At 52.7% G+C, this 12767-nt stretch overlaps 1 protein-coding gene across 1 annotated transcript in view; it reads right to left on the reverse strand.

Annotated features, from left to right (window-relative positions):
• LOC141988580 (uncharacterized) overlaps positions 1-12767 on the reverse strand; it is a 186393-nt gene that overhangs the window by 107800 nt on the left and 65826 nt on the right. The window contains exons 7-10 of the mRNA XM_074954423.1: positions 11912-11932; positions 11071-11091; positions 10253-10273; positions 9413-9434 (exon numbers count right to left, since the gene is read on the reverse strand). Coding sequence (XP_074810524.1) covers positions 9413-9434; positions 10253-10273; positions 11071-11091; positions 11912-11932 — 85 coding nt within the window. The remainder of the gene's footprint in view (positions 1-9412; positions 9435-10252; positions 10274-11070; positions 11092-11911; positions 11933-12767) is intronic.

The following is a 12767-nucleotide window of genomic DNA, read 5'->3' on the forward strand; positions in this document are numbered from 1 at the left end:
AATGTGACCCCCGCGAGGTGGATAAGGGAGCATGGGACCTCCCAATCCCCCAAGTTACATTGCATAGGCTCCTCGGTGCTGGGACACTGTGCTGCTATGTGTCCCCACTCTCCACATGCATAACATCTATAATTGCTTTTAATCACTCCCCTATCCCGGGGGTTAGGGGGTTTAGTCCCAGGGTTCTCCCCACTCAGGCCAATCCCTTCCTTCTGGGGTCCCCGCTGGTTTTCGGGCCCCCCGCTTCTTCCACCTAGGACTCCCCGGGGGTTTGGCTGCCCAAACTTCCAGGGTTGGGGTCGGGTGCTTGCTTTGAAAGGGGCCTTCCTTGGGTAGTCGGGTCAGTTCCCTGGCTGTCATCCGTCTTTCTACCAGTGTGATCATCTCGTCGTACGTGGACGGATCGTTCTGGCCTACCCATTTGCGGAGATCTGGCGGCAGTCCCCGCATGTAATGGTCTATGACCAGAGTCTCCAAAATCTCCTCCAGCCTGCACACCTTGGGCTGTAACCACTTCCACACGAGGTGTATGAGGTCGAATAGCTGGGACTTTGGGGTTTTGTTCTCCTGGTTTTTCCACTCATGGAACCTCTGGGCCCTTACCGCTGCCGTTACCCCGATCGTGCTAGGATCTCTGCCTTCAGACGGGTATAGTCAGTGGCATCTGTGGCAGGCAAGTCAAAGTAGGCCTTCTGGGCCTCTCCACACAAAAAAGGGGCAAGAATGCTGGCCCACTGCTCCTGGGGCCATGCCTCACGCTGAGCAGTCCTTTCGAATGAGAGGAGATATGCCTCTACGTCGTCTTCTGACGTCATCTTTGGCAGACAACCAGTGGCCCTCACGGTTCGCGTCCCATCAGACCCCCGGGCCTGGGTGGTGAGGATCTTCAGCTGGTCCACCACCTCTCTCAAGAGGGCACGCTCGTGGGTCACCTGGCTCATCAATAATTGATTGGTTTCCTGCTGTAGCCGCATAGACTCCTGTTGTGCCATTGCCTGAACCCGGGTGGCCTCCTGCTGGGCTGCCGTGGCTTGTACCAGAGCTCTTACCACCTCCTCCATTGTGGTACAAAGCAAACAAACAAACCAAAACAAAACAAAAAAAATCCAAAACCCCAGTGCACTTCTTTTTTAAAAAAAACTTCTTTCTTCCGCCACGCTGTGAACGAAGTCCCACTCCTGACACCAGTTGTGACAAAGCTCTGTCCTTGCCTCCGTGGGTCCCGCCTTTCCTGGTGGATTTTGCTAGCCTCAGAGGCTCACTGTAACCCTGCACGTAACCCTTCTCTCTCTAGAGACAAGGGTCACAGTCTACTGAGCCATTTTCATCATTTTCATTAAGCCAGCGAGGGAGGTGAGGAGAATTTATCCTTCCTTGCACAGTCTCTGTTGTCTCCCAGTCTCAGTGATTAATCAGGGGGCAAAGGTGGGGGGGGAGGAGCCCGGGCCCACCCTCTACTCCGGGCTTCAGCCCAGGGACCCTAATAATATCAGCTATGGTAGCTGATCTTTTAGAAACATGACATGTACAATTCCCTGGGCTACTTCCCTGACAGCAGCCCTCACTTCCTCAAGCTCCACTTCACCCTTACCTCAGGGCCTCCTTCTTTGTGCCTGATATGGTATGTACTACTCAGCCTCTCCAACAGCACAACTTCCTCCCATAGCTCCTGACATGCACACCCACCTGACTAACTGGGAGGCTTTTAACAAGTTTCAGCCAGCCCCTGATTGGCTTCAGGTGTCCCAATCAACCTAGCCTACTCCCTGCCTTCTGGAAAGTTCTTAATTGGCCCCAGGTGTCTTAATTGACCTGGAGCAGCTGCCATTTCACTTATCCTGGTATCAGGGATTTCTTTAGCCTGGAGTTAATATATCTATCTCCCACTACTTTTCTATAGCCATCTGGCCTTGCCCTGTCACAGTACCAACATCCCACCTAAAAGCTATGTCAGTAATGAAGCTCTGGATAACGTGGATCCCTTCTGCTATCAGGGCTCAATTCTTACCAACTCACATAACCTTGATAGGAGACTTGTTGCGGTCATTGGCAAAGCTTCTGTCACCTTCGTGACACCTGTCACGTGTTTGGAACAACAAGCTGCTAAACCCAGAGGCACCGACTTTCTAATGTGCCGAGGGGATGCTCGACCCCCGCTCCGCCCCAGGCTCCACCCCACTCCACCCCTTCCCCCAAGGTCCCAGCCAGGTCCTGCCTCTTCCTCCCCCCACTCCGCCCCCACCCTGCCTCTTCCTGCCCCCACCCCACCTCTTCCCGCCCTCTCCCACAAGCGCACACCACTTTCACTCATCCCCCTTCCCCTGCCAGTGCCTCCTCTCTGCTGCCGAACAGCTGATCACCAGCACGCAGGAGGTGCTGGGGGGCGGGGGAGGTGCTGATCAGCAGGGCTGCCAGCAGGTAGGAGGTGCCTGGGCGAGGGGGAAGAGCTGATTAGGGTGGGGGGCTGACAGTGGATGCTGAGCACCCACCATTTTGTTTCTGTGGGTGCTCCAGCCCTGGAGCACGTACACAGTCAGCGCCTGTGGCTAACCCTGAACACACAGGGGTCTGTTTATCAGCCTTGTGTCCTTAGTACTCTCCTTTACGGCTGTGAAAGCTGGGTCACATCCTCCAAGCAGGAGTGGAGATTGAACAGTTCCCACCTCCGCTGTCTTAGAAAAATCCATGGAGTCACTTGAGACCAAGGGATCATCAGTAACGAGATCCTTGAGGGAACCAGCCTATAATCTATGCAGACTATGCTGGACGCTCGCAGGCTTCACTGTCTGGGACACATGACGCACGTGCCCCAAGATCGTCTGCCGAAGGCCGTGCTCTGTGGCCAATGTAAGAACTGCCCGTGACGCAAAGAAAGGCCAATGCTCCAATCCAGTGACAAGGGTCAAACAAGCTCTCAAGAAATAAAACAAAACCACCTCATCTCCTCCTTCAAATCCCTCCTCAAAACTCTCCTTTGCTGCAATGCCTAAAAACCCGTTTGTACAGTGCCTAGCACAAGGGAGTGCTGCTCCATGACTGGGGCGCCAAGGTACTACCATAATACACCTAATATGATTCTTCCCAGAGGGACCTAGGGTTGTGAGGCAGCTCCTTACCACCTGCCCTTAGTGTGAGGAAGCTTTTTCTATGCCTGTAGTGGATCAGATCCCCAGCTTGGCCAAGGGTAACACAAGCCCTCCCCTCACGGCCTCACAGGCCCCGCTGTCACTCTACAGGTTAGCGATAGGCACATTCCAACTCTTGATCCCTTGAGTGTCTCCCTGGCGTGTCCACTCTCTGATCGCTGGACACTCTCAGTATACAAAGATCTGCTGCTTCCAAAGAAATAGTGAACCCCAGCTACCAATTACACCTCAGATCACCGCTCTCCTCAGCTCACAGCACTTAGAGATGTTCATAGTGAGATCCAGTATCCGTTCATTTACCAAAGCCCAGAGATTCAAGTCGTACCAAGTAGAAGTATTGGCAACAAATGCTTATATATCAAATAAAATCATCACATGCATTCTAGAATCTAGACTTAATTAACAAGCTGCTCTCATGTCTAATAAAGAATTGCTCGCCCCAAATCATTCCAACGCTTTTCAGCCAGGCAATCTGTGACCTTATTTCATGAGACAAACATGCTGTCACTTTATTCCTTGGTAAAGGACCCAGGGTGCCCCTGGGCACCCCTAGGTTTATCCGAACAATCCTATGGCTTTATGCATAAACAGGACACCCCCCTCCTGATGGGTTCTTCCTGTAGATTTCCTGTCTTGTAGATTTTAAAATTCTTCATCAGGAATTGGCTCAGAATGCTAACAGGCACACAGAGTGAGGTATACAAAGCAACATACACAAATAATCAGACAGAGAGATAGGTGTAAGAAGCTTACAAGAAGTGGAAGATTGGACAAATGACCGGGGATGAGGATAAAAATATTGCTCGGCTTGCAGGAGTGAAATCAGGAAGGCCAAATCACACCTGGAGTGGCAGCTAGCAAGAGATGTTAAGAGGAACAAGAAGGGTTTCTTCAGGTATGTGAGCAACAAGAAGAAAGTCAAGGAAAGTGTGGGCCCCTTACTGAATGAGGGAGGCAACCTAGTGACAGAGGATGTGGAAAAAGCTAATGTACTCAATGCTTTTTTTGCCTCTGTCTTCACGAACAAGGTCAGCTCCCAGACTACTGCACTGGGCAGCACAGCATGGGGAGAAGGTGACCAGCCCTCTGTGGAGAAAGAAGAGGTTCGGGACTATTTAGAAAAGCTGGACGAGCACAAGTCCATGGCGCCGGATGCGTTGCATCCGAGAGTGCTAAAGGAGTTGGCGGATGCGATTGCAGAGCCATTGGCCATTATCTTTGAAAACTCATGGTGATCAGGGGAGGTTCCAGATGACTGGAAAAAAGCTAATGTAATGCCCATCTTTAAAAAAGGGAAGAAGGAGGATCCTGGGAACTACAGGCCAGTCAGCCTCACCTCAGTCCCTGGAAAAATCATGGAGCAGGTCCTCAAGGAATCAATTCTGAAGCACTTAGAGGAGAGGAAAGTGATCAGGAACAGTTAGCATGGATTCACCAAGGGCAAGTCATGCCTGACTAATCTAATTGCCTTCTATGATGAGATAACTGACTCTGTGGATGAAGGGAAAGCAGTGGACGTGTTGTTCCTTGACTTTAGCAAAGCTTTTGACACGGTCTCCCACAGTATTCTTGCCAGCAAGTTCAAGAAGTATGGGCTGGATGAATGGACTATAAGGTGGATAGAAAGTTGGCTAGATTGTTGGGCTCAACGGGTAGTGATCAATGGCTCCATGTCTAGTTGGCAGCCGGTATCAAGTGGAGTGCCCCAGGGGTCGGTCCTGGGGCCGGTTTTATTCAATATCTTCATTAATGATCTGGAGGATGGTGTGGATTGCACCCTCAGCAAGTTTGCAGATGACACGAAACTGGGAGGAGAGGTAGATACGCTGGAGGGTAGGGATAGGATACAGAGGGACCTAGACAAATTGGAGGATTGGGCCAAAGGAAATCTGATGAGGTTCAACAAGGACAAGTGCAGAGTCCTGCACTTAGGACAGAAGAATCCAATGCACCGCTACAGACTAGGGACCGAATGGCTAGGCAGCAGTTCTGCAGAAAAGGACCTAGGGGTTACAGTGGACAAGAAGTTGGATAGGAGTCAACAGTGTGTCCTTGTTGCCAAGAAGGCCAATGGCATTTTGGGATGTATAAGTAGGGGCATTGCCAGCAGATCGAGGGACGTGATCGTTCCCCTCTATTCGACATTGGTGAGGCCTCATCTGGAGTACTGTGTCCAGTTTTGGGCCCCACACTACAAGAAAGATGTGCAAAAATTGGAAAATGTCCAGCGGAGGACAACAAAAATGATTTGGGGACTGGAACACATGAGTTATGAGGAGAGGCTGAGGGAACTGGGATTGTTTAGTCTACGGAAGAGAAGAATGAGGGGGGATTTGATAGCTGCTTTCAACTACCTGAAAGGGGGTTCCAAGGAGGATGACCCTAGACTGTTCTCAGTGGTAGCAGATGACAGAACAAGGAGTAATGGTCTCAAGTTGCAGTGGGGGAGGTTTAGGTTGGCTATTAGGAAAAACTTTTTCACTAGGAGGGTGGTGAAACACTGGAATGTGTTACCTAGGGAGGTGGTGGAATCTCCTTCCTTAGAAGTTTTTAAGGTCAGGCTTGACAAAGCCCTGGCTGGGATGATTTGATTGGGGATTGGTCCTGCTTTGAGCAGGGGGTTGGACTAGATGACCTCCTGAGGTCCCTTCCAACCCTGATATTCTATGATTCTATGATTCTATGTGTCTGTTACCTCTTATCTGGGAGGTACAGTCCTGAGGATTGTTACCTCTGGCTACTTGCCTGAATCCCAAATCCTTAAGAACATAATTTTCAGTATAGATACGTAACTCCCTAAATATTCTCTGTACATACATTTTGCAGTGATCATGATGGCTAATGGACTACGGGCTCTCAGGAGAGACCTCACATGCCACCCTTTGGTATTATGCAGAGATCTGATCCAGAGGATCCCTGTAAAACCCTTTGCACCCCCGTGCCCTCTGCCGTTTGGCACCAAAAGGTCCCTGGGTCACAGCTAACCCCCTACATTGATCCATATGAGTCAGCTCTGACCCTCTTGCCTTTAGACTGTATCTGCCACTACCTTTTCCTTGCTCTTAATATGGACTATTTCTGTATCATATTCTTGAAGATCTCTACTGCAATGTAGCAGTCTGGAGTTGGTACCTTTTGTTCTGGAGAGTGGTCTGTTAGAACCCTGAATTTCTGGCTGAACAGGGAAGGCCTTAGCTTCCGGACAGCCCGAACAATCACATAACAGTCTTTTTCTATGACAGAGAAATTTTATTCACTGGGTATCAGTTTTTTATTTAAAAAAGCAACAGGATATTTCTTATTGCTTTCAACAGCTTGCGTTAGCAAGACCCCTAGACCTGTGTTACCGGCATCAGTGAACAGTGCATGCATCGGATGAAGAGGGTTTTAGCCCAGGAAAGTTTATCCCCAAATAAATTTGTTCGTCTCTAAGGTGCCACAAGTACTCCTCGTTCTTCATACTTAGGGCGCAGTTTCTTCATGTGTTCAAGGGATGTGAGTAAGAAACACCATTTTGGGCCATCCCTTGGGGCTGGGGTCTGATAATTAGGGTCACTGGGAGGTTCTGACCCACAGCCTGCCTCCAGACCCCAGTATCAGCGCTGCTTTCAGCCCAATCCCAACCCTACATGCAACTTTGACCACCGTGCCACACATTACCATTTATCTTGGCCTGTTGAATGAGCTCTTGGTCTACCTCCAGGAGCTCAGAGCTGATAACATTAACTAGCACCCCCTCTGGTACCACTGAAGTCTCTGACTCGAGGGTAGGTACGTTAACCTGGACGGATCAGGGATTGGATTTGGATTTGCCATACTTAGGGCATTGTTTCTTCATGTGTTCAAGGGATGTGTATATGAAACACTATTTTGGGCCGTCCCTTTGGCCTGGGGTCTGATAATTAGTGTAACCAGGAGGTGACTGGTACTGGGCTGCTGGGTGCTTATTCCCCTCCTCCTCTTTCCAAGGAACAAACCGGGGGATGCCTTTCTATGCCAGGCTTTTGCCCTTCCCTTTCGGACCAGCGCACTGCAAATGGTCTCTCTTGCATGTATCAGTCAGTGGCATTGGCTGCTTTTCCACTGTTTGTTGGACAAGTCCAAGAGTGGACTTCTCAAGTTTTTTGAGGTTTCTAAACTTTAGGTGAGATGCATCTGCAATAATTTGAAACCGTTTAAACACAGGTCCCTTAGACCAGGTGTCTCTGTCTACCAGAAGCAAAGGGCCACACCATCTCCTCTAAGGCAGCCTGGTTTGCTGCCTGCGAATAGTGAGAGATGAAGGCCTTTTTGGAAGAGGGCAATTCTTTCTGAGATTCTATGCTTGTCTCACGACAGAGGTTCGGTTATAAAAATCATTGCAAAAAATGCAACACATTAATCCTAGAAACAGGATAAGGTCACCTGAACAAGTAGGGCAGGACGAAGGAGACATGGGGATGGGGTGAGGATTGAGGGGAAAATTGCATCTCTCGATATTGAAATGAGAGTTCTCCCATTATTCCAGCCTAATTTTCCAACCCTCCTTTGGATGTTATGTTGAACATCGTACATAATGCAAGACAAAAATACAAGTTAATCACATAATTATTGAGGACACTGCAACTCCTGAATCCCCTCCTCCCCTGCTGCATTCGTGGGCAATGGGAGCTGTGGAGTCGGTACTCAGGACAGGGGCAGAGCGCAGAGACTCCCTGTCTCCCGCCCCCAGGGACTGCAAGGACGTGCCAGCGGCTTCTGGGAGCAGCTAGGAGCCAGGGCAGGTAGGCAGCCTGCCTTAGCCCCACTGCGCCGCAGGAATTTTAGCACTCCGGGAGATAGAGCCTGATTCCAGGAGACCCAGCAGCCCCTACTAGTGGCACCAGCCTCTTCCCTGTCCTACCATAGTGATGCCCTTTCCCCCTCCCACCCCTCTATCTCCTCCTCCCCATCCCTCTGTAAACAATGAAAGCATTAAGATCCAACAGGTGCATCTCTCTTCACCCCTCCCCAGCCTGCAGGTGCATTGTGGGGTGGGGGTGCTGGAGGGGCCTGGGCTCTGGCAGGGCAGGGGAAGCACAGCGGGTGAAGGTTCATTCAGTGACGCTGACACTGTGTTTAGTACCAGGGTGTCAGCTCCCACCAGTCTCACTGCAGCCCAGGGCTTCTCCAGCTGGGGGTGACAACGACCCGCAGTCCTGCCATGGTGATTAGTGGGAGCAGGGTCCCGGCTGGCTGCTCTGGGGAAGGGTCAATGGGATGGTTATAGGGGAGATCCCCTCTGTTGGGGTGATGAATTGGGACAGAGAGACAGGAAGGTAGATAGGGGAGGCAGCCTGGGGCTGGAGGCAATGAGCAGGGCCCCAGCGTGTACCCGGCCCTCTCCTAATTCTGCCTTCGCATCCCCCCACTAATGACACAATCCCAGCCCAGGCCCAGATACATACACAGAACTGCCTCCTCACCTCCTACAAGGAAAAAGAAGGGACACAGGACACAGTTATGCACACAGTAATAACACAGCAGCCTCTGGATCACCCCCTGGCTCTATTCATTGCACCCCTTATCCCCAGCCTCCCCATCGCCCCTCCCTCTATCCGCTCTTCCCCAAATAACTTCCCCGCTCTCTATTGCTCCTCCTCCCCGTGCCTCCCACCTGTATTCCCTCCTCCCCCTCCATGCTTCCTCCTCTCCTTCTGTTTCGTCTTCCCTTTCCCTGTGTCCCCTCCCTTCCCTGTATTCCCTCTTCTACCTGCCCTTTCCCCCTCCCATCCCTCTATCTCCTCCTCCCCGTCCCTCTGTAAACATTGAAAGCATTAAGATCCAACAGGTGCGTCTCTCTTCACCCCTCCCCAGCCTGCAGGTGCATTGTGGGATGGGGCTGCTGGAGGGGCCTGGTTTCTGGCAGGGCAGGGGAAGCACAGCGGGTGAAGGTTCGTTCAGCGACACTGACAATGTGTTTAGTACCAGGGTGTCAGCTCCCACCAGTCTCACTGCAGCCCAGGGCTTCTCCAGCTGGGAGTGACAATGACCCGCAGTCCTGCCATGGTGATCAGTGGGAGCAGGGTCCCGGCTGGCTGCTCTGGGGAAGGGTCAATGGGAGGGTTACAGGGGAGATCCCCTCTGCTGGGGTGATGAATTGGGACAGAGAGACAGGAAGGTAGATAGGGGAGGCAGCCTGGGGCTGGAGGCAGTGAGCAGGGCTCCAGTGTATACCCGGCCCCTCCTAATTCTGCCTTCGCATCCCCCCACTAATGACACAATCCCAGCCCAGGCCCAGATACGTACCCGTGACAGCCTAAACACCATCTACAAGGAAAAAGAAGGGACACAGGACACAGTTATGCACACAGTAACAACACAGTAGCCTCCGGATCACCCCCTGGCTCTATTCATTGCACCCCTTATCCCCAGCCTCCGCATCGCCCCTCCCTCTATCCGCTATTCCCCAAATAACTTCCCCGCTCTCTATTGCTCCCCCTCCCCGTGCCCCCCACCTGTATTCCCTCCTCTCCCTCTATGCTTCCTCCTCTTCTTCTTTTTCCTCTTCCCTTTCCCTGTGTCCCCTCCCTTCCCTGTATTCCCTCTTCTACCTGCCCTTTCCCCCTCCCATCCCTCTATCTCGTCCCCCTCCCTCTGTAAACATTGAAAGCATTAAAATCCAACAGGTGCATCTCTCTTCACCCCTCCCCAGTCTGCAGGTCCATGGTGGGGTGGGGGTGCTGGAGGGGCCTGGGCTCTGGCAGGGCAGGGGAAGCCCAGCGGGTAAAGGTTCGTTCAGGGACACTGACACTGTGTTTAGTACCAGGGTGTCAGCTCCCACCAGTCTCACTGCAGCCCAGGGCTTCTCCAGCTGGGGGTGACAACGACCCGCAGTCCTGCCATGGTGATTAGTGGGAGCAGGGTCCCGGCTGGCTGCTCTGGGGAAGGGTCAATGGGATGGTTATAGGGGAGATCCCCTCTGTTGGGGTGATGAATTGGGACAGAGAGACAGGAAGGTAGATAGGGGAGGCAGCCTGGGGCTGGAGGCAATGAGCAGGGCCCCAGCGTGTACCCGGCCCTCTCCTAATTCTGCCTTCGCATCCCCCCACTAATGACACAATCCCAGCCCAGGCCCAGATACATACACAGAACTGCCTCCTCACCTCCTACAAGGAAAAAGAAGGGACACAGGACACAGTTATGCACACAGTAATAACACAGCAGCCTCTGGATCACCCCCTGGCTCTATTCATTGCACCCCTTATCCCCAGCCTCCCCATCGCCCCTCCCTCTATCCGCTCTTCCCCAAATAACTTCCCCGCTCTCTATTGCTCCTCCTCCCCGTGCCTCCCACCTGTATTCCCTCCTCACCCTCTATGCTTCCTCCTCTCCTTCTGTTTCCACCTTCCCTGTATTCCCTCTTCTACATGCCCTTTCCCCCTCCCATCCCTCTATCTGCTCCCCCCCGTCCCTCTGTAAACATTGAAAGCATTAAAATCCAACAGGTGCATCTCTCTTCACCCCTCCCCAGCCTGCAGGTGCATTGTGGGATGGGGCTGCTGGAGGGGTCTGGTTTCTGGCAGGGCAGGGGAAGCACAGCGGGTGAAGGTTCGTTCAGCGACACTGACACTGTGTTTAGTACCAGGGTGTCAGCTCCCACCAGTCTCACTGCAGCCCAGGGCTTCTCCAGCTGGGGGTGACAACGACCTGCAGTCCTGCCACGGTGATCAGTGGGAGCAGGGTCCCGGCTGGCTGCTCTGGGGAAGGGTCAATGGGAGGGTTACAGGGGAGATCCCCTCTGTTGGAGTGATGAATTGGGACAGAGAGACAGGAAGGTAGATAGGGGAGGCAGCCTGGGGCTGGCGGCAGTGAGCAGGGCCCCAGTGTGTACCCAGCCCCTCCTAATTCTGCCCTCGCATCCCCCCGCTAATGACACAATCCCAGTCCAGGCCCAGATACGTACCCGTGAGAGCCTAGACACCATCTACAAGGGAAAAGAAGGGACACAGGACACAGTTATGCGCACAGTAACAACGCAGTAGGCTCCAGATCACCCCCTGGCTCTATTCATTGCACCCCTTATCCCCAGCCGCCCCATTGCCCCTCCCTCTATCCGCTATTCACCAAATAACTTCCCCGCTCTCTATTGCTCCCCCTCCCCGTGCCCCACACCTGTATTCCCTCCTCCCCCTCCATGCTTCCTCCTCTCCTTCTGTTTCCTCTTCCCTTTCCCACTGTCCCCTCCCTTCCCTGTATTCCCTCTTCTACCTGCCCTTTCCCCCTCCCATCCCTCTATCTTCTCCTCCCCGTCCCTCTGTAAACATTGAAAGCATTAAAATCCAACAGGTGCATCTCTCTTCACTCCTCCCCAGCCTGCAGGTGCATTGTGGGATGGGGCTGCTGGAGGGGCCTGGTTTCTGGCAGGGCAGGGGAAGCACAGCGGGTGAAGGTTCGTTCAGCGATGCTGACACTGTGTTTAGTACCAGGGTGTCAGCTCCCACCAGTGTCACTGCAGCCCAGGGCTTCTCCAGCTGGGGGTGACAACGACCCGCAGTCCTGCCACGGTGATCAGTGCGAGCGGGGTCCTGGCTGGCTGCTCTGGGGAAGGGTCAATGGGATGGTTATAGGGGAGATCCCCTCTGCTGGGGTGATGAATTGGGACAGAGAGACAGGAAGGTAGATAGGGGAGGCAGCCTGGGGCTGGAGGCAGTGAGCAGGGCCCCAGTGTGTACCCGGCCCCTCCTAATTCTGCCTTTGTATCCCCCCGCTAATGACACAATCCCAGCCCAGGCCCAGATACGTACCCGTGAGAGCCTAGACACCATCTACAAGGAAAAAGAAGGGACACAGGACACAGTTATGTGCACAGTCACAACACAGCAGCCTCTGGATCACCCCCTGGCTCTATTCATTGCACCTCTTAACCCCAGCCTCCCCATCACCCCTCCCTCTATCCGCTCTTCCCTAAATAACTTCCCCGCTCTCTATTGCTCCCCCTCCCCGTGTCCCCCACCTGTATTCCCTCCTCCCCCTCTATGCTTCCTCCTCTCCTCTGTTTCCTCTTCCCTTTCCCTCTGTCCCCTCCCTTCCCTGTATTCCCTCTTCGATGTAAGCAGAGTCAGGATAAGCTCCACCCTCACATCTGGTGGTGAGGTGTGGCAAGTTGTAGAAAAGAACTTCAGGGGCTGATCTCATTTGCATAGGCACACCCACCCTGCCTAGCATGAGGCCATAGCTGCCCAAATATTCACTTTGGCTGCTGTGGCATCCCCAGTGTCTCTGTTATTGGGGCAGGAAGAATAAATTGTTATTACCCTGACTATGGGAACTGTGCTTGGAACTGTACTTGGCCTTTTGTTATGATGGAGGGACTCACCATCAACTAAGCAGCACTCGCTAGGCAAGGGACATGGGTTCCAAAACTTTGTGAATTGAGAGAGGTTGGGGACAAGTTTTAATGCTTGGTGGTATGGGCCCCCTGGTGAGGGCCTTACATGCTAATTGCACTTTCTCCTCTCTCCACTGTGGAATATCAGAGCTAAGTTTGATTTCATTAGAAGTCTAGTTACAGGCTGCTGAGTTCACTTTGGGCTAATAGTGCACCAGCACTGAGGCTCCCCTACTACAAGCTGAATTCACCTAAGAGCTGAAATCACTGAG

Source organism: Natator depressus, chromosome 6 (assembly GCF_965152275.1).
Source record: "Natator depressus isolate rNatDep1 chromosome 6, rNatDep2.hap1, whole genome shotgun sequence".
Classification (NCBI taxonomy): domain Eukaryota; kingdom Metazoa; phylum Chordata; order Testudines; family Cheloniidae; genus Natator; species Natator depressus.